This window comes from Amphibalanus amphitrite, unplaced genomic scaffold (assembly GCF_019059575.1).
Source record: "Amphibalanus amphitrite isolate SeventyFive unplaced genomic scaffold, NRLGWU_Aamphi_draft 000870F_arrow, whole genome shotgun sequence".
Taxonomy (NCBI): domain Eukaryota; kingdom Metazoa; phylum Arthropoda; class Thecostraca; order Balanomorpha; family Balanidae; genus Amphibalanus; species Amphibalanus amphitrite.
In genome coordinates this window covers 212,685-240,218 of record NW_024882364.1, presented here as the reverse complement: position 1 = coordinate 240,218, position 27,534 = coordinate 212,685, and the positions used below count along the sequence as shown (strand labels likewise).

The window sequence follows — 27,534 nt, the reverse complement described above, 5'->3', positions numbered from 1 at the left end:
ATCGCACTGCTGTACCACGACAGCACCATCTCGGTCCCCTGTCCTCAAACACTCCCGCTGAAGACCGCTCAGCGGTGGCAGGATATATCTTTGGTTCACCCAGGCCAGTCGCCGGGATCAGGCGAGGCCCGGGGGCGCCGCGTCAGCCTTCGTCACGCTCCTCGAGACTCGGCTGGCCGCAGTCGACCCGCTGTCGCAGCTTGGCGATAACCTGTGGACGTGATAGAGGGGCGTTACGGCGGACTCGGTGGCACCTGTGTGTCGGGACATGCTCAACAGCGAACGCTGCGAAACTATATGTGAAAAATGTCACCAGGTTAAATGTGATTGGAGAGGAAACAAAACATTTAGGGAAAGAGATTGCAACCCCGCACACCCTCTTATCTCGTTAAATGACAGAATAAAAGTCTGTCACGTTTTCTGATTCTTTCCTTGTCGCGCTGTTAGCCCTAGCGGCTGACCCGCGGCGCCAGCGACCTCTAGGTTGCGTGCCTAGCCGACTGGTCATCCCAGCGCGGCCCCATTCCGTACGTTTTTGAGTCGGGTGATCTCCTTATTGTCGGCGTTGCGGGCGGCCGAGTTGGTGATCTGTTTGACCCGCGAGGCGTACTGCAGCGAGGTCAGCGTCTCGTCCAGGTTGTACTGCGCCGGGGAGATGTTGACGAACATCAGCGTCTTGGCGTTGCCGCCCAGACTGTCCTGCATCAGCATCGTCAGCTTGCTGTTCCTGTGGACCACAGAGGGACGGCGAGGTTCAGTTCTGATCTCTCAACTTCTCATTGATTACCAGCGTACGGCGCAAGTGACGGAAGCACTACGCCACCAAGATAAAAGAGACGTTTGTGTGCAGTAACGACGGCTGTTGCTCGCCCCAGCCTACCTGTAAGGCACGAAGCTCTGTTCGGCCGCCAGTGACGAGATGACGTCCGCCAGGGCCGAGAGCGACTTGTTGATGGCGTTGGCCTCCCGCAGCTGGTCGGCGTCGGCGCCCGACTTGGCGGCCCGCTCGCTGCCGGCCAGGTCCAGCAGGCTCAGCTTGCCGCGCGTCACGGCGCCGTTGACGCGGCTGGTGGCCTCCACAGTGACGCCTATGACCAGGTGAGAGCGGGAGCTGGCCGCGTTCATGCGCGTGGCGCCGGTGCGCCGGGCGCCGACGGCGCGCTCAAACAGCAGCTGTAGGTGGGCGGCGTCTTGGCAGGGCAGCAGCGCGGCGCCCGAGACCACCACCGTGCCGCGGCGGTCCTTCTTCACCTGGCAAGAGGGGGCGGGGACAGGGTTAGACAGCGGATAGACGGCCTGTTTATTCAAAGGGAGAAAGACGCTGGGGTGAGGTTGGGTCGGTCTTTGCAATGGAAAGTCAGATGGCGTAAGTTGTCACGTTGGATTTTGGAAGGTCCCCTAACAATGGCAAAAAATGTCTGACGAGACGGTCGGCAATCGTCGAGTTTGGAAAGCGCGTAATTCCTAGTGGCTCCGATTTGCTTCCTTCTTGGTAGGAATTCTCGACGGTTGTCTGCTTACGCGATGTGACGGGCGATCCCCGCTACGGTTCATCGCCACTTTCACTTCGATAGCACAGTTCTCGATATTTATGGCTGAATGAGTATTTCCCACCACCAATCACACAAATCACGCAGGGCTGTCTGTTGTGGTGTACCGCCTGACTGACACCTCTCCACCCCGCCCCGCCCGCCCCACCCACATGACCCACCTCGAGTTTCTCGTCTGTGCGCGCTCCGGCCGGCGCCAGCAGGTCGACCAGCCGGTCGTTGTACAGCTCCAGCATGTAGGTGCTGATGGCGCAGCTGGTCTGCGCCGCGCGCGCCTGGGCCAGCTCGAAGAGCCGCCGGAAGGCGCGCGGCGCCACGCCCGGCGCCTGCTCGTCTCCCAGCAGCGTGTGCGTCTTCCCGGAGCCGGTCTGGCCGTAGGCGCAGATACAGACGTTGTAGCCGTCCATACTCGACTGGACCAGGGACTGCCGGCGGGGAATGGAGTATGGTGTCAGTCAGTACCGACTGTCGGAGATAGCTAAGACTGGGAACATCAGTCTGCGCCAAAGGCTGCCATCTGGCGACAGTCATCTGACAAGGCATTGGAACGATTTAAGTTATAAATCCAGAAACGATTGACATACATGAAGCGCATTTGCTTTGCTGATAAGTCTGTATCGTCGTCTCACCTCGACCTCGTCGAAGATGCGCTGCTGGCTGGTGTCCTCGGTGAAGACGCGGTCGAACTGGAACTCCCGCTGTCCCTTGTCGCCGCCCACACAGAGCGTGTACGGGTCGGCGCAGTCGATGGGCGCCGCGCCGCCCTGGCGCCGCTCGGGCTCGCTCAGCGGCCGCAGCCGGCAGAACACCCGGATGCGGCCCTTGAGCTCCTCCATCTGGTTGAAGTACTGTTTGCGCAGCGTGCGCTCGCGCTGCAGCGAGTCGGCCAGCAGCCGGCGCTCCTCCTGAAGCCGGCCCAGCTCCGACTCGCAGTCGCTGAGCCGCACCAGGCGGCTGCTGTGCTCGGCCTCCTGGCGCAGCACGCGGCTCAGGTCGTCCTTCAGACGGGTGTTCTCCTCCTGCAGCGTCTCCAGGTCCAGTTTCAGCACGGTCAGCTCCTCCTGCCTGGAGGCCAGGTAACGCTCGGTGGTCTCGCGCCGGCTGAGGCTCTCCTCGAGCCGCGCCTCCAGCGCGCGCAGCTGGGCAGAGTCGGCGCGCAGCTGCTCCAGCTCGTTACGCTGGTTGTGCAGCTGCGTCTCGAGCTCGCCGATGCGCCGCTGCTGCTCGGCGTCGTGCTCGGAGCCGCCTCTCCGCCCTCCAACACCGGCCCCTGAGTCGGAGCCGGCTGCGGGGCGCCGCCCGCCCGCCGGCGGCTGCTGGTCCAGCCGGAACTGCACGCCAGAGCTGCTCAGCTGCTGCGTGAACTCGGACAGTTTCGACTTGAGTGAGAAGTTCTGCAGCGTCAGCTCGTCCCGCACCCGCTCCAACTGCACCTGCAACAAGAGGCCCGGGCAGTAGGTGTGGCCGGGCACCGTCCTGGGCGATGTGCGTCTCGGAGTAACTGCTGTCTAAACATCCAAAACACAGAAAGAGAATGCAAATAAAGAACATTCGACATAGTTGGAGTTGCGCTCGCCTGTCACCTAGAGTCCATTGACACAACCCCACTCTTACCACGCTGCTCTGGAGCCGGGAGATCTCTCGGGCCGGGTCGAGCGGGATGTTGTCGAGCCGCGCTCTCTCCAGCTGCAGTACACGGCCGCGCAGCTGGGCGATGGTCATCTCACGGAGTTTGAGCTCGTCCAGCAGTCGGTCAGAGCTGGCCAGCGAGGCCAGCGTCTCCAGCGAGCCGGTCAGACTGCCCTCCGAGCCGCCGTGCAGCGAATCCGGCTGGCTGGTCATCCGCTGCTGCCGGCCGCTCGAGTCATACGACCTGCTGGGGCGCAGTGGGGAGGTTCAGGGTGAGTCTACAGTCATAATCAGCACACGCGGATGCATGGAATCAGTCCGGTCCACGCCCCGGAGGTTACTCCACAGACACGAGTGAGGGATGCGATCGTCCAGCAGATACGCTCTGGGGTAGAGGGGGAGGGAGGGAGGGAGGGAGGGAGGGAGGGAGGGAGGGAGGGAGGGAGAGGGAGAGGGAGAGGGAGAGGGAGAGGGAGAGAGAGAGAGAGAGAGAGAGAGAGAGAGAGAGAGAGAGAGAGAGAGAGAGAGAAAGAGAGAGAGAGAGAGAGAGAGAGAGAGAGAGAGAGAGAGAGAGAGAGAGAGAGAGAGAGAGAGAGAGAGAGAGAGAGAGAGAGAGAGAGAGAGAGGAGGAGAGTCTGCGGTAGGTATTGCATGACATAATAACTGTCTTGTTTCTCATCGTTCAGGGAAACTCCGCAATGACCTTGCAATAACACTGGGCAGAGAAGCACCTTGCCGCAAGTACTGTCTGTCAAACGCTCCTTGTGGTCACTGTGGGAACCAGAGAGGTGACCGCAGCGCTCCGTCGGAGCGGCTCTGAGCAGCTCGAGTCTGTCCGTCTGCGGCTGTCGGGACGGCGCGCAACAGGTGGCCGTTGAGCGAGGCCTTGTGAGGTGAGCCCCGGGCCATTCCAACATCCGCCCAATAACCTCTGCAATGTCACTGCGCGCAGACAGCGGAACGGGCGAAGGCTGACGATTGGGCCGCCGTTCCGGTGGCAGGACTCTGCAGGAGTCGCGTGTCTCTGTAAGTAGACAGTGTGTTCGACTTTGTGCTCAGCACCTACCCGTTCCCGCCGTCTCAAAGTCTCGCGTGACACAGGGTCACCACAGTCACACTGTGTGGCGTTCTCCATTGTCTAACCGAGCCGTCACAGTACATACGCCGAGAACGCTATAGATTGAACCTATCTATCATCCATGAGCAGTTCACGCGAGCTGATGGCTTTGAAAGAACGTTAATAGTGCACCGACTATACAACAGGCGAGTGAAGTCAGTGGCTTCACTCCACGGACCGGCACGAATAGTACACTTTCACCTTATTACATAGGGAGGGCGTAAGTCTAGCGTGGCCGGCGCGCAGGGAGTGATACCATTGCGTCGGTCGTCCACGGCCTTTGAATGACTGATGAAAGTGAATTGTGTTGGAGATTCGTGATAGTAGTCAGAAAATGAAGACGTCACAATTGACTTGGATGTTATGGCTGTTCTGCGTATAGCAGTCACGACTGGTTTGAAGCTGTTCCCTTACTAACCTGCGACTGTCTTCTGATCTGGCGCCGTCCTCTAACTGAACTGACTCCGTCGTCTGACTGACCTGGCGTTGTTCTGGAGCAGCTGCAGCTGCCGGCGGGTCTTTCTGTGCGCGCACCGCTCCAGGTGCAGCAGGACGGCCGGCTCCAGCTCCGCCGGGTGCGGGGAGCAGGGCGCCGCGCGGCGGCCAGAGGTCGGCTCCGGCCCCTCCGACAGCACCGTGCGCATCGCCTCCAGACTGTCGGGCTCGTGGCCGTCCGTGCCCGAGTCGTGCTGAGAGCCGCCTGCAGGCGGACGGAGGGAGACGGGGTGGTGTCAATGGCCACAGATACACGGACAGTGCCAAAGGGATACGAGATGCGGCAAACGGTATAACGCATGTGCATTGTGCAGTGTGCACAGAAGGAAATAGCCAATCACAAAGGCGTATTGAGTGAAGGGATATGATATAATTACACAAGACAGACAAAACATTGTTGATCGCCGCTACCGTCGTGCTCTGATAGAATCGGGACTGACGGTAGACAAGCCATCAGACAAAGCGTTTTTAGTCAATAGCTGTTGATGATGATGCCTAGTGGCACCTGACTCTGGCTGAGTGCCGTGACAGCCCCCCGTGACAGCCCGCCGTGACAGCGAGCTGTCACCGTGATTGTTTGCCCCGTGCCTGTCGTCATCCGACCGCAGGTCCGGCAATAACCAGCCGTGTGCGTCGGGCAGCTAACGGCGCGTGGGTTACCCCATCGGACGAGTGAGTCAGCTCAGCCGCAGGTGACGGGTGATTCATGGCTGGGCTGAGAGCAGACCGTGAACAGAGTACCATCCGGCCACGCCTCGCCGCCGCCGGCGCCCTATGTCACGGACTGCTGCCGTGTCACGGACTGACGTCACGGACTGCTGCTGTGTCACGGACTACCGCCGAGTCACGGACTGACTCCGTGTCACGGACTGCCACTGTGCCAACTAAGGTCGTGGCAGGTTCACGTACTGTCACGGACTGCCACCGTGGCTGATGTCACGGACTGGCGCCATATCACGGACTGAGGCCGTGTCACGGAGTGACGCCGTGTCACGGAGTGTCGTCGTGTCACGGACTGAAGCCGTGTCCGTTACGGTCCAAGGCGGACATGAGGACAGGTGGCGCCGCCGCCACTCGCATAGCGGCGGGAATGTGAACTAACCTGTTTACCATAAGGCCGCTGTGCTAACGGCCGCTGCGGGCGCCGTTTCGGGCTAGTTTTGACTTTGTACCGCAATTAATGGTTTATTTATAATAAAAAATGGACTAGCGAGAGTCGTGCCGGAATCAGAATTCAATGTTCTACAAAACTAAGCCATTTTCATTGTGATCACGTCATCGACTTCACCGCCCAACCCAATAAAGCAGAAATATGTCGTGTCACCGGTGATTACACGCAAAAATTCTTTGGCATATAGCCTAAAACCAGAACACCTTTGACTGCAGCGACTATGCGGTACTACAGAAAATTGTATGGCCTACCTAATGGTGCCCATTACTTAATAATTAAGCTGAGTATTTCGTCGCCTAACTCTTGTAAAACCGTATGTCCGCTTGTCTATGGAGTTTGGACCGTAACGCACGGAGTGACGCCGTGTCACGGACTGAAGCCGTGTCACGGACTGCCACCGATTCACCGACTGCCGCCATGTTACCGACTAGCATAATGTCACGGACTGCCACAGTGTCACAGTGTCACCGACTGCAGCCGTGTTACGGACTATCACCGTATTGCTGGATACCACCATCTCAAGTATCACGGACAGCCACCGTGACGACCTGTCATGAACTTCTGCCCGCTGCCGTGACAGGTGCCACAGGCATGCCCACACAAAAATACCATACCATCTCATCGATCTCATGGACCGGCTCGAAACGCTTTCGTGAAGACGTCGCAGGAATAACGGGTATTTCGTGAAGTCACGAGAGGTCAGCCTGCTCGCGGGGTCCGTTCGCGTGAGCCTTATGATGGTGATTAGACTGCCGGAGCATACTTGCCACACGCTGTCACACCTGCGGATGATCCAAGTATTGATTCTGCTCTGACGTATTCCTTTGATCCGAAATAGTATGATTAGCGAGCGCATGCACGGACGGATATCCGCTCCCGGGGACTACTTCCAGGTAACGTAAGCCGGAGACTGAATATTTGCAGTGTTACAGAAGGAAATCAATAGTCTCACAGCCAATGAAGCTCACCCAGGACAAGAAATGTGGAGTATTCCGCTGGCATGTGCGGTGAGTTAGACGCCGCCCGCGCACTTCCAGCCACCCCAAGTCGCTCCGAGCCGTCCTTGAGAAGCTCTGAGTCGCTCGGTTCAAGCCGCCTCAAGTCGCCCCAAGCCGCTTCGAGCCGCTTCCGAGCCGCTCCGAGCCGCCTCCGAGCCACTCCGAGCCGCCCCGAGTCACTCCTGCTTGCACAGCGTTCCTTATTGCCACCGGATCACTGCCAGATTTTGAGGCGACAGGAACATGTATGGTTTCGTTTCGCCATGGAAGCTGGCGTCGATGGGAAAACTGACAGCTACCGAATGCTGCAGTTTAGGTGGACTCTTGACGATCAGGTGGCGACTCTCACCGGGGCGGCTGCCACAGGTCATCAGTGGCTCCGGATGACTCTCACAGTTCACCAGCGGCTCGGGATGACTCTCACAGTTTATCAGCGGTCTGACATTACTCTCACAGTCTCACAGTTCTCTAGAGGTTCGAGATGACTCACAGTCTCACAATTCACCGGTAAGCTGTGAGGTGACTCACAGTTCATCAGTAGCCCGAGATGACTCTCACGGTTCACCAGCAGTTCGAGATGACTCTCACAGTCTCTCACAGTTGACCAGTGATCCGGAGCGGCCCTCGCTCGACCGGAGCGGGAACGGTGTCGGGGTCAGTGACGTCGTCACAGCTCGCCATCCAACCAGCACGGACGACGCTGGATGCCGACTGGAAGAGCGGCGCCGATGGCCACTCGCAGGACACCAGAGCACAACCTGAGCACTGTCGACTGCAATATCAACTGAAACGGCCCGCCCGGCGGCCGGCCAAGACTGACACACGCAGACGGCTGTCAGCCGGGCATCGGCGTGTCACAGCAGCGCATCTAGAGCGTCAAAAACGCCGCACCGTGTCCTAAGCGGCGCGCTCGCTGCCGCTCTCTCCGTGGCAGCATCAAGTGCATCGGAGCATCACCTAACCGTGCCGGTGAGTGCCGGTGTGCCTCACCGGGCGGGACTGAGCACCAGCACACAGAGGTGCAGAATGCCGAAGGAGTGGTATGGTATCTCAGGAGCACCATGATGACGGCTGCAGCAGCGACAGCTGGGTGACCTCAAGATGGATCGCTCGGCATACGATCGCGCTAGGTAGTCGAGTCTATCGAGCTCCGCACACCCGTCAACAGCCGCCCGCTAGTACGGACGGATCGGCTCAGACGTAACAGGTGCGGTATCATTAATCCGAGAAACGCATGGGTTAATTATGTGGTTTACAGGGGACGTTGACATTCTGATCGGATTCAGTAACGTGAGGCATTTCCTCCCTGAGTGAGCACCGCCCACAATCGCTAGTACCTACTCGGATCAGCTCACGAGTTATGCCTACCGTATCGCGGTTTATCTCATCGATATCAATGCCATTGTGTTTATAATCACAGCCACATAATGCCCAACAGGATGAGTGTCTGCTGACATAATACCCACTCCACCAGCCACTACAAAGTGCCAGCTGCCATGACCGCCCAGCGTCACACAGTCCGGCGCCGCGCCACACCTGTCGCTCCGGAAACCATTAGCCAAGATCCCGGCGAGCCGCCGTGCGGAACCGGCGCGCGGTCCAGGTATTTTATCGAGGCACCGACCTCGCCAATCGGCGTGTCGCCGCTGTCTCAGCGGAGCGGACCGTGTCCCGGAAACGATCAGTGGGAGGGGAGCCGCGCGGCTCGGGCCGACCACCTACCGTGCGTGGGCCGCGGCAGCGAGCGCTGCACCGCCTCCAGCACCTGGATCTGGCCCTCCAGCGAGCTGAGCACAGAGTCCAGGTGCGACACCTGCGAGTAGAGCGATTCCAGCAGCTCTGGCCTGCGAGGAGGGGGGGGGGGGGGGGTACGGGTCAGACGACGGGGCGCTCAAACGACAGAAAGATAACGCACACATGCACATTGCACAGTGCACTCAAATATGGCAATAGTAGAACACCATCTGCAATTTAATCAGACCGTTTACATTATGAGTTCCTATAATGCGAATCCAGAAAACGCTTACTGAGCGACTGATTAAATTTAACTTATGTTTACGACATTCATTACTTGTCATTTAATTATGCATAATTATGCATCGGCTGATTGCGAATATATTGGTGATTTTAAAAGCAAACGTTTAAATTGGTCCCATTTAAATCCCGTTTAACTAAGCGTTCACAATACTCGTATGACGCGCTTTATTGCGTTATTGAATGCAAACTTCGCCACAAATAAACGTTTCCGGTGACCTCGGGTCGTGTCGGTTCCCGTCTATCGGGCGCTGTATTATATAAAATCAATTCATGGAGCACAAGAGTCAGATTACAACAGGGATATGATGACAGCGAAAACGGGGACAAAGGATGCAGCTAATGGCCCAGAGGGTAACATGTGGAGGAGAGTAAGAGAGAAGAGTGCAACAAGAGAGTAACACATTATTCAATACATCAATTAGTCATGATTAAATCCATCAACAGAGACATCTCCCAGCTATTGTTCCGTGTTTGTGACACCTTTCGAATAGTCGGTAAATTATCGGTAATAGTGGCTCATTCATACTCGCAATCGGACCGTTAGTTGTGACATTAACCGCACAATCCGTGGCCGATGACACAGCGTCATGCCTACCCGCTAGTAACCAGATCAATCAGCCGTGATGAAAACATAATTTCATGCATGATTTGACACCATGCATGGAACGGAGGTTATACGAGTACACTATACAGTCGCATTCCCGATATTTTGCGTTTCTTGCATTTTATGATTTTGCCCTTCGATACATATATTCCACTGCGATGTCTCCGTACTCGACTTACTGCTATTCGATTTACTGATATTTCGATATCTGTAAGTTCTCACCACCTCTAGACATATTATCCCGGTTCTTGGAATTTGATCCTACTTGTTTTCAAAGTCTGTCATGGAATCTAATGCGTGTTATGAGCATGACCATAAAGGGGTAAATTATGCAAGTCTTATGCATGCACATGCACAATACGATGGCGGTAACACCACGGTCGCCACTACTGTTATGTAGTTATTATGCATAATTATTACGTACGTTTGAGGCGGCGGGTCCATCGACGCAGCCCATGCTCCGCTGCGATCTGCTGATCGGCGGCGCTACCGTCCCGTACAAGCAGGCGCTCGATCCTCTCCGTGACCTGACCTGTAGTCGAAGTCGCTGGGTTCCTTTGCTGTAAGCGTTCACCGATAAAAAGCCCTCTGGCCCGTTCCTAGAGCGCCAATTCAAGCAACGGTCTTCAATGGCAGTGATGAGCTTGACTGGCTGAAAGCTGTGTGTCTTGAATCGCAGAGGATCTGTGGCCTGGGGCGGTTTCAGCGTCCCGATGAAGGACAGCACCCAGCTCCGCCCCTCCGTCTGCGCACACAACACGGTCCTTCTCTCCCGAGTCCTATCGTCGAGACCGACGAGCACCACTCCCGAGCGTCGCCGCACCGCGCACCCACTCCGCTCCGCCGCGACGGCCGCCCGTCCGACGGCCCGGCTAGCGGCGACCTGTGCCGACGGCGCCGACGGGGGCACTTGTGTCGCCACCTGGCGGCGGCCGTGGCCGAGCGCACGCTCCGCAGCACAGCCGCGGGCAGCGCCGCCCGCAGCCAGCCAGGCGGAGCACTTTCGCTCCGGTTCGGGTCTGGTTAGCCCGGTGACATTCGTGTCCAGCTCGGAGCCCACGTCATCGAGGAAGGGAGCAGCGGTGCAGAACCAATGCTCAGTGACGTCACAGTCCCTGCCGAGCTCGCCGTCGGAGCCACAGGTGACTGAACTTTCCCCGGTAAGTGCGGGATGCGCTTTCGTCCCCCTCATCGGCCGAGTCAACATGTTCGGCAGATAATGAAATTTTAGATATCGGTAATGCACAAAGCCAGTGTCTCACGAACGATTCGCCGTTTTCCGGGAGTCACTGATTTGCTATAAATAGTTATACGCTCGGCGATTCTACGTTACGGTATTTATACGTCCTAACAAGCTCTGAGATAATAAGGATGTTTTCAGGAGAAGAAACTGCCGCGACAAAAAGGCGTCTTGTCAACCAAGGCCATCGTCTGACGTCTACGTAGTTATCCACAGTCAGACGTCGGCCAGACGGATATGTCCGTGAAGTTGGCGACGTCGCCAGCGACTTTTCCAGCGACGAGCACCGATTTTAGCCAAAACCTCGTCCAAGGTCAATTGGACCATGAGGATCACGAAAATCGAACCCATTCACCCCTAAACCTTGACCTTCAAGGTCAAATTCAAGGTCAAAGGACGGGGAACTGAAAAAGTGCCAGTAAATATTGTCCGATTTTCAAAATTTTGGCACCAAAATGTAGCACGTGCAAAGTTCTAGCCGCACATCGAAAACCATTTTCATCAAGGTCAAACTTCAAGGTCAAAGGACGGGGAACTGAAAAAGTGCCACTAAATATTGTCCGATTTTCACAATTTTGGCACCAAAATGTAGCGCGTGCAAAGTTCTAGCCGCACATCGAAAACCATTTTCATCAAGGTCAAACTTCAAGGTCAAATTCAAGGTCAAAGGACGGGGAACTGAAAAAGTGCCACTAAATATTGTCCGATTTTCAAAATTTTGGCACCAAAATGTAGCGCGTGCAAAGTTCTAGCCGCACATCGAAAACCATTTTCATCAAGGTCAAACTTCAAGGTCAAATTCAAGGTCAAAGGACGGGGAACTGAAAAAGTGCCACTAAATATTGTCCGATTTTCAAAATTTTGGCACCAAAATGTAGCGCGTGCAAAGTTCTAGCCGCACATCGAAAACCATTTTCATCAAGGTCAAACTTCAAGGTCAAATTCAAGGTCAAAGGACGGGGAACTGAAAAAGTGCCACTAAATATTGTCCGATTTTCAAAATTTTGGCACCAAAATGTAGCGCGTGCAAAGTTCTAGCCGCACATCGAAAACCATTTTCATCAAGGTCAAACTTCAAGGTCAAATTCAAGGTCGAAGGACGGGGAACTGAAAAAGTGCCACTAAATATTGTCCGATTTTCACAATTTTGGCACCAAAATGTAGCGCGTGCAAAGTTCTAGCCGCACATCGAAAACCATTTTCATCAAGGTCAAACTTCAAGTTCAAATTCAAGGTCAAAGGACGGGGAACTGAAAAAGTGCCACTAAATATTGTCCGATTTTCACAATTTTGGCACCAAAATGTAGCGCGTGCAAAGTTCTAGCCGCACATCGAAAACCATTTTCATCAAGGTCAAACGTCAAGGTCAAATTCAAGGTCAAAGGACGGGGAACCTTAAAAATGCTAAGTCACCAGCGACTTTTCCATCGACGAGCACCGATTTTAGCCAAAACCTCGTCCAAGGTCAATTGGACCATGAGGATCACGAAAATCGAAACCATTCACCCCTAAACCTTGACCTTCAAGGTCAAATTCAAGGTCAAAGGACGGGGAACTGAAAAAGTGCCACTAAATACCTATTGTCTGATTTTCAAAATTTTGGCACCAAAATGTAGCGCGTGCAAAGTTCAAGCCGCACATCGAAAACCATTTTCATCAAGGTCAAACTTCAAGGTCAAATTCAAGGTCAAAGGACGGGGAACCTTAAAAATGCTACGTCACCAGCGACTTTTCCAGCGACGAGCACCGATTTTAGCCAAAACCTCGTCCAAGGTCAATTGGACCATGAGGATCACGAAAATCGAAACCATTCACCCCTAAACCTTGACCTTCAAGGTCAAATTCAAGGTCAAAGGACGGGGAACTGAAAAAGTGCCACTAAATATTGTCCGATTTTCAAAATTTTGGCACCAAAATGTAGCACGTGCAAAGTTCTAGCCGCACATCGAAAACCATTTTCATCAAGGTCAAACTTCAAGGTCAAATTCAAGGTCAAAGGCTACATTTTGGTGCCAAAATTGTGAAAATCGGACAATATTTAGTGGCACTTTTTCAGTTTCCCGTCCTTTGACCTTGAATTTGACCTTGAAGTTTGACCTTGATGAAAATGGTTTTCGATGTGCGGCTAGAACTTTGCACGCGCTACATTTTGGTGCCAAAATTGTGAAAATCGGACAATATTTAGTGGCACTTTTTCAGTTCCCCGTCCTTTGACCTTGAATTTGACCTTGAAGTTTGACCTTGATGAAAATGGTTTTCGATGTGCGGCTAGAACTGTGCACGCGCTACATTTTGGTGCCAAAATTGTGAAAATCGGACAAAATTTAGTGGCACTTTTTCAGTTCCCCGTCCTTTGACCTTGAATTTGACCTTGAAGTTTGACCTTGATGAAAATGGTTTTCGATGTGCGGCTAGAACGTTGCACGCGCTACATTTTGGTGCCAAAATTTTGAAAATCGGACAATATTTAGTGGCACTTTTTCAGTTCCCCGTCCTTTGACCTTGAATTTGACCTTGAAGGTCAAGGTTTAGGGGTGAATGGTTTCGATTTTCGTGATCCTCATGGTCCAATTGACCTTGGACGAGGTTTTGGCTAAAATCGGTGCTCGTCGCTGGAAAAGTCGCTGGTGACGTGACATTTTTAAGGTTCCCCGTCCTTTGACCTTGAATTTGACCTTGACGTTTGACCTTGATGAAAATGGTTTTCGATGTGCGGCTAAAACTTTGCACGCGCTACATTTTGGTGCCAAAATTGTGAAAATCGGACAATATTTAGTGGCACTTTTTCAGTTCCCCGTTCTTTGACCTTGAATTTGACCTTGAAGTTTGACCTTGATGAAAATGGTTTTCGATGTGCGGCTAGAACTTTGCACGCCCTACATTTTGGTGCCAAAATTTTGAAAATCAGACAATATTTAGTGGCACTTTTTCAGTTCCCCGTCCTTTGACCTTGAATTTGACCTTGAAGGTCAAGGTTTAGGGGTGAATGGTTTCGATTTTCGTGATCCTCATGGTCCAATTGACCTTGGACGAGGTTTTGGCTAAAATCGGTGCTCATCGCTGGAAAAGTCGCTGGTGACGTAGCATTTTTAAGGTTCCCCGTCCTCTGACCTTGAATTTGACCTTGACGTTTGACCTTGATGAAAATGGTTTTCGATGTGCGGCTAGAACTTTGCACGCGCTACATTTTGGTGCCAAAATTGTGAAAATCGGACAATATTTAGTGGCACTTTTTCAGTTCCCCGTCCTTTGACCTTGAATTTGACCTTGAAGTTTGACCTTGATGAAAATGGTTTTCCATGTGCGGCTAGAACTTTGCACGCGCTACATTTTGGTGCCAAAATTTTGAAAATCGGACAATATTTAGTGGCACTTTTTCAGTTCCCCGTCCTTTGACCTTGAATTTGACCTTGAAGGTCAAGGTTTAGGGGTGAATGGTTTCGATTTTCGTGATCCTCATGGTCCAATTGACCTTGGACGAGGTTTTGGCTAAAATCGGTGCTTGTCGCTGGAAAAGTCGCTGGTGACGTGACATTTTTAAGGTTCCCCGTCCTTTGACCTTGAATTTGACCTTGACGTTTGACCTTGATGAAAATGGTTTTCGATGTGCGGCTAAAACTTTGCACGCGCTACATTTTGGTGCCAAAATTGTGAAAATCGGACAAAATTTAGTGGCACTTTTTCAGTTCCCCGTTCTTTGACCTTGAATTTGACCTTGAAGTTTGACCTTGATGAAAATGGTTTTCAATGTGCGGCTAGAACTTTGCACGCGCTACATTTTGGTGCCAAAAATGTGAAAATCGGACAATATTTAGTGGCACTTTTTCAGTTCCCCGTCCTTTGACCTTGAATTTGACCTTGAAGGTCAAGGTTTAGGGGTGAATGGTTTCGATTTTCGTGATCCTCATGGTCCAATTGACCTAGGACGAGGTTTTGGCTAAAATCGGTGCTCGTCGCTGGAAAAGTCGCTGGTGACGTAGCATTTTTAAGGTTCCCCGTCCTTTGACCTTGAATTTGACCTTGAAGTTTGACCTTGATGAAAATGGTTTTCGATGTGCGGCTAGAACTTTGCACGCGCTACATTTTGGTGCCAAAATTTTGAAAATCGGACAATATTTAGTGGCACTTTTTCAGTTCCCCGTCCTTTGACCTTGAATTTGACCTTGAAGTTTGACCTTGATGAAAATGGTTTTCGATGTGCGGCTAGAACTTTGCACGCGCTACATTTTGGTGCCAAAATTTTGAAAATCGGACAATATTTAGTGGCACTTTTTCAGTTCCCCGTCTTTTGACCTTGAATTTGACCTTGAAGTTTGACCTTGATGAAAATGGTTTTCGATGTGCGGCTAGAACTTTGCACGCGCTACATTTTGGTGCCAAAATTGTGAAAATCAGACAATATTTAGTAGCACTTTTTCAGTTCCCCGTCCTTTGACCTTGAATTTGACCTTGAAGTTTGACCTTGATGAAAACGGTTTTCGATGTGCGGCTAGAACTTTGCACGCGCTACATTTTGGTGCCAAAATTTTGAAAATCGGACAATATTTAGTGGCACTTTTTCAGTTCCCCGTCCTTTGACCTTGAATTTGACCTTGAAGTTTGACCTTGATGAAAATGGTTTTCGATGTGCGGCTAGAACTTTGCACGCGCTACATTTTGGTGCTAAAATTTTGAAAATCGGACAATATTTAGTGGCACTTTTTCAGTTCCCCGTCCTTTGACCTTGAATTTGACCTTGAAGTTTGACCTTGATGAAAATGGTTTTCGATGTGCGGCTAGAACTTTGCACGCGCTACATTTTGGTGCCAAAATTTTGAAAATCGGACAATATTTAGTGGCACTTTTTCAGTTCCCCGTCCTTTGACCTTGAATTTGACCTTGAAGGTCAAGGTTTAGGGGTGAATGGTTTCGATTTTCGTGATCCTCATGGTCCAATTGACCTTGGACGAGGTTTTGGCTAAAATCGGTGCTCGTCGCTGGAAAAGTCGCTGGTGACGTAGCATTTTTAAGGTTCCCCGTCCTTTGACCTTGAAGTTTGACCTTGATGAAAATGGTTTTCGATGTGCGGCTAGAACTTTGCACGCGCTACATTTTGGTGCCAAAATTTTGAAAATCAGACAATATTTAGTGGCACTTTTTCAGTTCCCCGTCCTTTGACCTTGAATTTGACCTTGAAGGTCAAGGTTTAGGGGTGAATGGTTTCGATTTTCGTGATCCTCATGGTCCAATTGACCTTGGACGAGGTTTTGGCTAAAATCGGTGCTCGTCGCTGGAAAAGTCGCTGGTGACGTAGCATTTTTAAGGTTCCCCGTCCTTTGACCTTGAATTTGACCTTGACGTTTGACCTTGATGAAAATGGTTTTCGATGTGCGGCTAGAACTTTGCACGCGCCACATTTTGGTGCCAAAATTTTGAAAATCGGACAATATTTAGTGGCACTTTTTCAGTTCCCCGTCCTTTGACCTTGAATTTGACCTTGACGTTTGACCTTGATGAAAATGGTTTTCGATGTGCGGCTAGAACTTTGCACGCGCTACATTTTGGTGCCAAAATTGTGAAAATCGGACAATATTTAGTGGCACTTTTTCAGTTCCCCGTCCTTTGACCTTGAATTTGACCTTGAAGTTTGACCTTGATGAAAATGGTTTTCGATGTGCGGCTAGAACTTTGCACGCGCTACATTTTGGTGCCAAAATTTTGAAAATCGGACAATATTTAGTGGCACTTTTTCAGTTCCCCGTCCTTTGACCTTGAATTTAACCTTGAAGTTTGACCTTGATGAAAATGGTTTTCGATGTGCGGCTAGAACTTTGCACGCGCTACATTTTGGTGCCAAAATTGTGAAAATCGGACAATATTTAGTGGCACTTTTTCAGTTCCCCGTCCTTTGACCTTGAATTTGATCTTGAAGTTTGACCTTGATGAAAATGGTTTTCGATGTGCGGCTAGAACTTTGCACGCGCTACATTTTGGTGCCAAAATTTTGAAAATCGGACAATATTTAGTGGCACTTTTTCAGTTCCCCGTCCTTTGACCTTGAATTTGACCTTGAAGGTCAAGGTTTAGGGGTGAATGGTTTCGATTTTCGTGATCCTCATGGTCCAATTGACCTTGGACGAGGTTTTGGCTAAAATCGGTGCTCGTCGCTGGAAAAGTCGCTGGTGACGTAGCATTTTTAAGGTTCCCCGTCCTTTGACCTTGAATTTGACCTTGACGTTTGACCTTGATGAAAATGGTTTTCGATGTGCGGCTAGAACTTTGCACGCGCTACATTTTGGTGCCAAAATTTTGAAAATCGGACAATATTTAGTGGCACTTTTTCAGTTCCCCGTCCTTTGACCTTGAATTTGACCTTGACGTTTGACCTTGATGAAAATGGTTTTCGATGTGCGGCTAGAACTTTGCACGCGCTACATTTTGGTGCCAAAATTGTGAAAATCGGACAATATTTAGTGGCACTTTTTCAGTTCCCCGTCCTTTGACCTTGAATTTGACCTTGAAGTTTGACCTTGATGAAAATGGTTTTCGATGTGCGGCTAGAACTTTGCACGCGCTACATTTTGGTGCCAAAATTTTGAAAATCGGACAATATTTAGTGGCACTTTTTCAGTTCCCCGTCCTTTGACCTTGAATTTGACCTTGAAGTTTGACCTTGATGAAAATGGTTTTCAATGTGCGGCTAGAACTTTGCACGCGCTACATTTTGGTGCCAAAATTTTGAAAATCGGACAATATTTAGTGGCACTTTTTCAGTTCCCCGTCCTTTGACCTTGAATTTGACCTTGAAGTTTGACCTTGATGAAAATGGTTTTCGATGTGCGGCTAGAACTTTGCACGCGCTACATTTTGGTGCCAAAATTTTGAAAATCGGACAATATTTAGTGGCACTTTTTCAGTTCCCCGTCCTTTGACCTTGAATTTGACCTTGAAGTTTGACCTTGATGAAAATGGTTTTCGATGTGCGGCTAGAACTTTGCACGCGCTACATTTTGGTGCCAATATTGTGAAAATCGGACAAAATTTAGTGGCACTTTTTCAGTTCCCCGTTCTTTGATCTTGAATTTGACCTTAAAGTTTGACCTTGATGAAAATGGTTTTCGATGTGCGGCTAGAACTTTGCACGCGCTACATTTTGGTGCCAAAATTTTGAAAATCGGACAATATTTAGTGGCACTTTTTCAGTTCCCCGTCCTTTGACCTTGAATTTGACCTTGAAGGTCAAGGTTTAGGGGTGAATGGTTTCGACTTTCGTGATCCTCATGGTCCAATTGACCTTGGACGAGGTTTTGGCTAAAATCGGTGCTCGTCGCTGGAAAAGTCGCTGGCGACGTCGCCAACTTCACGGACATCAGACGGATCACGTATAAAGTAGGTACGGCTGCCAGCCGGAGGATGAGGAAACCTGAAACCTCAACTGCTGCAGGGAGAGGAAGCAAAGCTCGCGACCGGGGACGGCTGGGGACAGACAAGCCTCAGGCACTGGGGACGGCTGGGGACGGACAAAGCTAAGCGACCGTCCACTGGAGTACGTAATACGTATTACGTATGTATCATATCCTGCATGGTGAATATGCATGCAATATGCAGTACGCTGTACGCATGCGTGTATGGTGAAACTAGCGTTTAGCGCTTTGTCCTCACCTGTGCAGCGAGTCCGTGCCGTCCATCTGTCGGATGTTCTCATTAACTATCTTCTGCTCGAGCTGGTAGGCAGCCATCTTCGTTTTCTCGACGGAAATTCGGCGTTCCAGACGTTCAGGGAGGAGGAATTCCGGGCATTCTAACAGCTGGAGCAGAAATCCGTACTTCTCTCGCTCCGTCCAGTGAACCGCGCTCTGAAGGACAGAGAGAACCCCGTAGTGAGGAAACAAGGGCACTGCATAATTATTTGCGGTAACCGCCTACCGGTATATTTTGTTTAAAATTTAATTTTGGGGTAATTTTCTAATTTTGGGGTACGGGTCCAACTGGTTCCGATTCCAGCTTCGACCGAGTCTGACTGGTTCTAGAAATGTCCAGACGGGTCTGGTTCGAGTCTGGTTCTAAAAAATTCAGCTTTTGCCGGCACCTCTATTTGGGACCTTGTCCTAACCTCGGAGGTTAGGTCACCTACCGGTGCATCAGAGAGTCAGAGACCTCAACATTGGGAATGTACTTACTAGTTGGGGCATTCCACGTCAAATCGAACAAAAATCGGCTGTTTTGCACCTTACCATCAACGATTTCATTATAAATTTGTGAGCGAGTTCCTGTGTGGCCCCGGACATTACATTGATGTTTTTTTGCACATTCTGACCACAGATCTTCTAAATATAGGGCATCAAATTTTTACAAAATGTTGCATCTTTATATTTTTGAACGACCATAACTTTGGTTGTACTTGTTTGATTTGAATGAAATAAACCTTACTGTTTAGGTTATTTCTTAAGCATTTGTTTAGAATTACATCTACTTAAATATATGACCTTGAAATTTGCTTAACTCTGTTCTTAAGCACAAATATGGAAATAGCAAAAAACACGTCACCTTCGATTTGGCTCATTTTCATGTATTTTATTGCCTACCATATTCTTAACAACCTGTGAAAAAATTAGAGTGGGCCATTCATAAATTTTGAAGAAAATTGCACATATGCAAACGTATGTTAGCACGCGCAGTGGAGGGGGAAGAGCGAATTTCGCCCACCCGTCCTGTTTTTCGCCAATATCTCATAAGATTAATGCGAAATTAATTATGGCTACCTGTCAATAATTGAATTGGACATCTCATCGTGCAAGCAATAAGAAAATCGGTTCACATCTGTTCTAGTAATAGCGGTGTAAAGTGAACATTCTGTCGCCGCAGCGACGCGGCGACTCGGCAGCCGGCGCCGACCGCTACGCGCCGCCTGAATTGTAGACTGTGCCGGGGCGGAACGGAACGGTTCCGTCTTTACATCGCGCTCCCTGCCGCTGATTACGTTCGATTCGCGTCACATTTTGTGAGAAGACTAAGAAATGTACAGGCAATCTTATGGTGAAAGAATTTTGAAAATCGGTTGGTAAACAATTGAAATATGAACGTGTAAACACAAAATTGTGATTGCTGCGTTTCCCGCATCGGCCGAGCCCGCCTCAGCCGGCGACATGTTAAGGTCTGGCTACACTATGCGTTTTCTGCGTGCGTTTTTGCAGGTTTGCGTGTTTTGCGTAATATCGTTCTAGGAAAAAATTATAAACAATATAATTTTTACTTTGGTTATATACAAAAGCTAATATAACTCTTATGTAACTAAAATTTAAGGTGAAAAACATCACAAAAAACGTAATATCGTTCTTTTTTCTAGAACGATATCACGCAAAACACGCAAACACGCAAAAAACGCACGAAGAAAACGCATAGTGTAGCCAGGCCTTTACTCTTATCAGGCCTCTAACTGCCATATTTATTATTGGATTAATTAGAAATTCCCCATACATGCTAAAATAATGTATGTTCTTTCGTATAGTGAAGATCCAAAGACGTGAAGATATCGTTGCGTGATAATGTTTTCGTTGAATGTACTTCATGATGCATTTCCACACGGCTCAAAATTCACCGCAAAATACCGTTTGCCTGAGACACTTTTACTATGGAACGTGAATGCTTGACTACGATGACTATGCATTTCCATTCTCGCAGAGTTTGGGATATCACTAATCAGCAATCATTCATTTCAGAAAGTGTACACAAGCAAGCATGTCTTGACTCTGTCTTTCAAGGTCACGCGCGGTTGCGTGATGTTGATGCATGAAAACGGCGTTTGCCGCGAAAGTTATGAATGGCCCACTCCAATTTTTTCACAGATGGTTAGGAACATTGTGACGGACATAATATGTAAAAATTACCCAAATCGAAGGTGACGTGTTTTTTGCTATTTAAATTTTTGTTTTACTTCAAGGTCAAATGCATTTCAAGGTCACTTCAATTTAATTTTATAAATAAAAATCAAAGCCTTATCAATTGCCTATAAGACCCTGTTAATATCATTTTGATACCAGAAAAGGAACCAGAGTTATAGCCATTTAAAAAATTGATGTGTGGCATTTTTCGCTATATTTGATGACCTATATCTCAGCGATACGTTATCAAATTTCGAAAATATTATACGTAACTCAGTTTTGAACCATGCCCAGTCTGCCTACAAATTTTCAGAAAAATCGAAGGGGATGACGGATTTCGGTGTTTGATTTGACGTGGAATGCCCCAGTTGCCAGTCCCTTAACCCGGCGGCCGCTGGGCCTCCGCGCCACCCGCCGGCCGCTGGGGGGGGGGGCATATAGTTGCCCCCCCCTTTACTTCTGTGGCGCTATCGTCGCAACGCGAAGAGATAGAGAAGCGAAACTTTGCACACACCTTCCTGAATACCTAGCCGAGGTTGTGTCCAAATTTGGTGTCGATCCCATTTGAAATGACGTCACAGTGACGTCATAAGTGAAATTATAGATTTGCGACTCTCATATTCCTCACGATACATCAGATATATGGGACCGAATATAAAGGGTCGATTATTAGTCAGAAACTAGATGGAAGTGTAGTTAGATGTTTTAGGATGACAGCAGGTGCTATCTAGTTCATTTACAGTTGAGTTTCATGCTCAGCGTCATCAGAAACGGTCCATGTCGGAAAACGACAAAACTTTATGACGTCACTGTGACGTCATCTTAGGTGCTACAACCACCAAACTTTCCTCAAACATTGCCTAGGTATTCATTTGAAGCTATGCCAAGTTTCACGTTCGTAGCTCATCAGGTTTCGGAGATATTTCACAAAACGTAAAGGGGGGGGCAACTTTATGCCCCCCCCCCCAGCGGCTCGTGGGTTAACCCGCGCCCTGGTGGGGTCTGTTTATAACGCGACCTGGTGGGGGGGGGCTATTTTTTGCCCCCCCCCCCCCCTCGTATCTCCGAAACTACTGGACGGATCCGCAAAATTCAAACGGCGTTCGATAGCCCTGTCAAATTTGTCGAGGGAAACCAAATTTTATTGACCTCGGGGTCACCGATGACGTCACAGGTCAGGTCAAAGATAAAATGTTTCACCGTTCACGGGGCTTCTAGGGAAAGCGCTATAACACCGAGTAAAACGCATTTTGTCGAAAATCAGCGATAAGACGTCAGTTGTCTAGTACATATGTTGCTATTAGAGGTCACTGGTCATACCAGGTCAGGTCACAGGTCAGGTCACCAAAGGTCACCAAGGGTCACCACATGAACCCAACTTTACTAAGGTTGTGCGATGCATGTTTTATGGCCAGTTTTTCATTTCCAACCCAATGGTGTTGGTTATAAGACCATCAGGTACGGTTTAGGTCACTTTCTGGTGGAGGTCAGGTCAAGGTCAGGTCAAAAAAGGTCAAATTTCAAAGTTGATATTTTTGCATAAAAAGGGTATCGATTCGATGCTGCTCGTCACGGGGAGTCTAATGGTGGTCTTTGTTTTGCACTACGAGGTCTAGAATTGCTAAAAATTGAGTTTGAAAATTTGACGTCATCAATTTTGAACAGTTTTTTCGCTATAACTTCGCCAAAAAAAGAGTTATCAATCTAAAATTTGGTATGTGGATGGAAGGAGGTAAGGACTATCACATATATTCCGGTTTTTGCGAAATTCAAAAAACTTTTTGGATTTTTTGACTATTATATCCCAAAAATCTATTTTTTGATTTTTGGGGGTCAAAATCAAAAAAATTCAAAAATCCGAGATAGCAGTTTTGTAGCCCCGTCAATTCTACAGCTTTTATGTCCTAAACATTTTTCTGTATTTGCAAAGCTATAGGCCTGACAGCTCTTCCCGCGAAACCCTTTTTTGGGTCGAAAACGGCAGAACATGACGTCACTCTGACGTCATTTCCGGCCAACCTATCATAGCTTTTGGAAAAAATTTTTGGTCACAATGTGTAAAATTGATGTCCGGGAGGGTACTGAAAGTTTGGTGACGATCGGCGCAGCGGTTTTGGAGATATATCGAAAAGTCTGGAGGGGGGGCAAAAAATAGCCCCCCCCCCCACCAGGGCGCGGGTTTTAACGGCGTACCTATACGTGCTCTTTTTCCGCAAAGCTATATAGCTTGAATAGGGGCGAAAGCTTGAGGAGGGTCCTAGGCCGCACCAGCGAATCTCTCGGCCTGTAGAGACAAATAGGTCCGGCGAGAAGCGCTATTGAATGCTTGTTTTTGTTTTTGCAAGTGTTGTAGAAAAAAGTATGAGCTAACTCAGCCAGGGTCCTGTTACCAAGTGACCTAACCCGAAGCAAAATTTGAATGCATGCCACAGTTACCCTAAACCGAGTGAACGATGGCATGAAACTTCGGCGATTGACTACAGTGACGGATGCATAAAACGCATAGGTAATGCAGATCTTGATATAAATGACCAAAGGTCAAGGTCAGGTCTGCTGCGCCTTCTTTGGATGTGTAATGGGTTAATGTAGAATAAGTACTGAATCGTAAAATTGCAGCACCCGTGACCCTTAATTATGCTCCTGGGCCCTGATATTTAAATGTCGAATGCTTGAATAAATAAAACGGCAAGTATGTAGACGTTTAACAAACTGTTAGGCGACAGCTCCATGTTCAGCAAAGTATGTCTCCATATTACCGCAGGATTGCTCGTTAATTCGTCAGTTACCCGCATCACGCATGCATCTTCCAACAGACGTGGTTGCAACGCGGAACATACGGCACACTATGGTTATCTTGAAAGTGTTGAAACGGTTTCGGCTGCACGAATACACAGAAGTTTAAGGGCCCTGGAATTTTTTCATGTTTTTTTTTCTCGCAACGAACATGACACAATTATAAACATCGTCTTCGGAAACATCATCTTCGGTGCAGAATAATTGAGGCGAGACAACTCCGTTAGCTAATTACAGTAAATGACTCATAACTCAGCTACTTGTCACCGCTCTCTCAGGCAGACGCGGTTCACTTCAGGTCGGGGGCATGAAGTGAGCCGCATCTTCACGGTGATCGGTGGCGCGTGCACAACTGCACCCGCACGTGCAGAACACACCGACACCGCACATACTGGCCGGGTGACCTCTTTGTTTCCGCCCTGAGAGATTCGGGCTGTTGACCTCTCAGGAGTCATGTCTATTGTCGACACATGTAGGCATTGTATGTAGCACGTGTGCAAGAATCTCCCAATCTAAGCGAATAGTTCGCCTGTTTGAAGTCCCCACGTCAGAAAAATGGCATGAATCGTTCGCCACTTATTCTCATTGTTTTACAGCTGGACATGACTAACACCGCACAACACACCGCCGCGCCGTGTCGACGCGGCGGTGCGGGGCCCACCTGTGTCGGCGTCCGGCCGCCGCCGCCGCGGGCGGACCGCTGTCCCTTGTGGGCGGCGCTCCGAGCCGACAGCTCCGAGGGGCCGGTCATGACGTCACTGCCCGTCGGCCGCCGCCCCTAACGGCACCGGAAGGGGCAGGTGAGCTGGGGAGGGGTGGCGCCGGAAATAGGGGACAGACAGTCCGGCAGCCGCCAATAACTATTGGCGTACAAATATCGAATGTTTCCACTTTTATCGATTTAGATATTGTTGATAATAGTTCCGAAAATATGTTTGGACTGCCAAAACCACGGCAATGTCAGCGATTCGTAGCATACCTAGTAAAAAGGTCGACTTAGTGATTATATGATAACTATTACCTTAAAAATCCGTGCAAGATGACCATACCTATAACTAACTAATATCACTAACAACCAATAAAACATTTTTTCAGTAATAGCGTTCACTTGTCGTTTTTATGAATAGTCATCACAGGTCCGACTTATTTTGACACATCCTGTATGTAAGACAGATTATGATCGAGAGACAGATAACGTGAAGAGGTGCGAGACAATGATGGACAATCAGTCACATCAAGCGACTTTACGGAACCGTTTTACCTTACGACATTAAGCCGAGAGCTTTGCTCTTCAGTTTCCGTCTTACCAGCATCATTTGTCATTGAATGAAAATCATCGGATAACAACTGACGGTAATGTTTCCTTTCTGACGCACCACCAGGAAGATATCGGTCAGCCTTGTCAGCTCCTCAGTATACGGTTCCCACGGAATACATTAGGCATTAGCACTTCCTTCATTCATATCCCTTTTCCTCCAGCTATCAAATTGCGATGGCTTGTCTGCTCTAAGCACTTTAATCAGTAGATTCCCATGGACTAATTGAAGAAACTTTGTTTAATACCTTTCATCTTCAGGTTGTATTTTCCTTATTCCCGTAGTGGGAACATGCAAGACGTCCCGCGCCTATTTTCCCCAGCGCAGGACGGTCGTGGAACGGATAGTTAGTTGTTAGGACTTTTACGCACGCAATAATGATGCTTTACTGCACTCGAATAGAGCAATGCTTAAAACTGAAAGCATGAAACCTGACTGGTTGTTTAGAGACGCATCTCGCTAACTATCGAAATTCTGAATCAATTTGGAAACCGTTCCCGCCTTTTAGTCGGCAAACATAAAGCCGGACTTAAACGTTACGTCCGAATGGGTACTTAGCATCATAATTTCAGCCATGACTTCAGCATCATAATTTTTCTTCAAAACTGAATTCCAGACCAAAAGTTAACAGTTTCATACTGATTTGGAACCAGTGGTAATGAAGTAATTATTTTGACCTTTTCGTTTCTACATAAATACGTTAGATCTTACTACATTCTATTCTCAGCTCGTATAACCACTCGTATTTCATCATGCAAAGGCATTAGGTACTCGTATTTTAGACCAGGTGATAATGCACAAAGCATTACTGCATTTATAAATGCATGAAACTCACAGTCGAGAAACTTGCGAGTCTTTTTGATTTTTCATTGATCGTCTGCATATTCTCAATTTGTATGACCCCGGTCAATGCTCTACTTGTACGGTCTCATATAGCAGGATCTCGTCTTTCTCGCCTACGAAAGTTCAAACGACATGATACGACGTGACACATAATACAAAAATGCGATGCAATATGGGTCCTAGCCCTGCTGTGCGATGTAGTTGACGAGCCAGCACGTGCGGTGCGCATTCTCCCGGAGTATAAACTTCCATAGATATAAAACCGTTTAGGGTTTTTCAGTTCGATTTCAGCATTCCGATTCGACGAATTTCAAGCCAAAGACATGCTTCTATCGTGCATAATTATCTTAAGTACGCTATTTGTAAAAACGGTTAGCCCCATCCGCTCATCTTACCTGTCATTGAGTCGGGACGAGAAGTGGATAGTTCTTCCCTCGCTCGGAACCGTTCCACGTTCACCAGCACAGGTTATCTGCTCTCCGTGGACGAAGTGCTGTTCAGTTCCCGGCGATATCGGGTCTCAGTCCCAGCAGAGCAGGCCCTCGGTTGGCGGCCGGTCGCTGTCTGGCGGCAGGCGACGCGCCGCCGCCGCAGGGTCTGCCCGATGGCCCGTCGGCAGCCGAGAAGTTTGCCGTCGGCGTCGAACCCGGGGCCCTCCAGAAGCCGGCGGACCTCCAGTCGGCGAGCCGGCGGCGTCGGTGCGCCGTGCGCGCCCCCACAGGCCGGCTGCTGGGTGGTTAGTGGCGCTGTCGGACGGGGGTGGTCGCACACCGGGGCACCGGCGGCGGTCCGTGACGCGCCCGCCGGAACCGGCCTGCTGTCGGCGCGGGGTGCACGGCGTCCTCCACACTGCAGCCGGGAGCCGGCGCGCGCCGCGCCGAGCAGCGCAGCCGTGACGGACTCGGCGCAGCGCCGTCCTCCAGTCGCGGCGTGACGTGACGCCATTGTTGGCCAATGCGTCACGGTGGAGCTGCAACCCGATACCAAGTCATGGCGATCACGAAGACAGTGACATGAACAGCGTCACTTGGAACACCTCGGGACAATGTCACAGGAGCAGCAGGCACGGGCCGATCACGCGCATCAGTAGAGATACGGATACAGGTGGGACAGAGCTAGACACCGCTCTTTCGCAGAACCATCGGTCCCGAGAGGACTGGAAGATCTGCTTGTATGTGGAATGTGGATGGGTATGCCTTCGAATTAGCAAAAGTAATTCGAACCAGCGCTGTGCTGGAGGAAGGGGGAAGCGTTTTCACGTCCCCCTCAAGTTTTTTTTTTCGCGAATATATAAAAAGTGGCCCATTTTTGGTACACCTAATAATAATCTTTTCCGCACATGTGAAAATTTCAGACCCGGGTCGTTCAAGGTCAGGTCACCAGGTCACGTCAAGTGACCTTACCTCAAAAAAGTTTAAGGCTCGTTGTAGCTTCACCGGCTAAACGATCGCTTTGAGACTCTGAGCGATTGGTAACAATAACAGTATGGTGTATATCTCAGAATTTTATATAAATATAACTCGGCTTTATCGGACAGTTTCGTGGTCTTTATTGCCACTGCTTCAGCGAAATGCATTGTCACATTTGTCACATTTTCACAAAATTTCAAAATTGGCGATGGGAAGTACACATGCGCCATAAAAATCGCTACCTCTTGTAGGTGATCCAAAGACACAATAACAAAGACACAATTATAAGACAATACCAGAGACACAATCAGGATTATATATACAAAAGCGTGCCTTGTTATTCGCAGCTACGTATAGCAGACGTACAACTACCTTCACACTAGTACAAATGTCGTAAATTGTCGATTCGGTCGTAATAAGTAGTGGGCAAATTTGATAACAATCGAACAACATAAATCATCATGTTACATAC

The 27,534-nt window shown here is 49.5% G+C and overlaps 1 protein-coding gene across 2 annotated transcripts; it reads right to left on the bottom strand.

Moving 5' to 3' along the window:
- Positions 1–2: 2 nt before the first annotated feature.
- LOC122367432 (kinesin-like protein KIN-14E) lies at positions 3–26,765 on the bottom strand. 2 transcript variants are annotated; one of them, XM_043340492.1, is made up of 11 exons: positions 26,049–26,765; positions 24,156–24,272; positions 18,483–18,676; positions 8,683–8,804; positions 4,777–4,996; positions 3,165–3,423; positions 2,180–2,983; positions 1,712–1,975; positions 881–1,251; positions 532–727; positions 3–211 (listed from the first exon to the last, which is right to left on the bottom strand). In XM_043340492.1, exons 2-11 carry the CDS (start codon positions 24,243–24,245, stop codon positions 143–145), a joined length of 2,589 nt encoding a protein of 862 aa, XP_043196427.1. In that variant the 5' UTR covers positions 24,246–24,272; positions 26,049–26,765; the 3' UTR covers positions 3–142. The 2 variants fall into 2 exon arrangements, with proteins under 2 accessions (XP_043196427.1, XP_043196428.1); XM_043340493.1 differs by lacking the exons at positions 18,483–18,676; positions 24,156–24,272; positions 26,049–26,765 and adding an exon at positions 10,026–10,478.
- Between the last annotated feature and the right edge of the window lie 769 nt (positions 26,766–27,534).

What these genes read in the sequence shown, in the direction of transcription:
- LOC122367432 (XM_043340492.1), bottom strand. Translation starts at nt 24,245, where the DNA reads ATGACCGGCCCCTCGGAGCTGTCGGCTCGGAGCGCCGCCCACAAGGGA. An exon ending in CCCGGCTCCAGAGCAGCGTG is followed by an intron (nt 2,984 to 3,164) that starts GTAAGAGTGGGG and finishes CTCTTGTTGCAG; the next exon opens with GTGCAGTTGGAGCGGGTGCG. An exon ending in GCATCTTCGACGAGGTCGAG is followed by an intron (nt 1,976 to 2,179) that starts GTGAGACGACGA and finishes CCCCGCCGGCAG; the next exon opens with TCCCTGGTCCAGTCGAGTAT.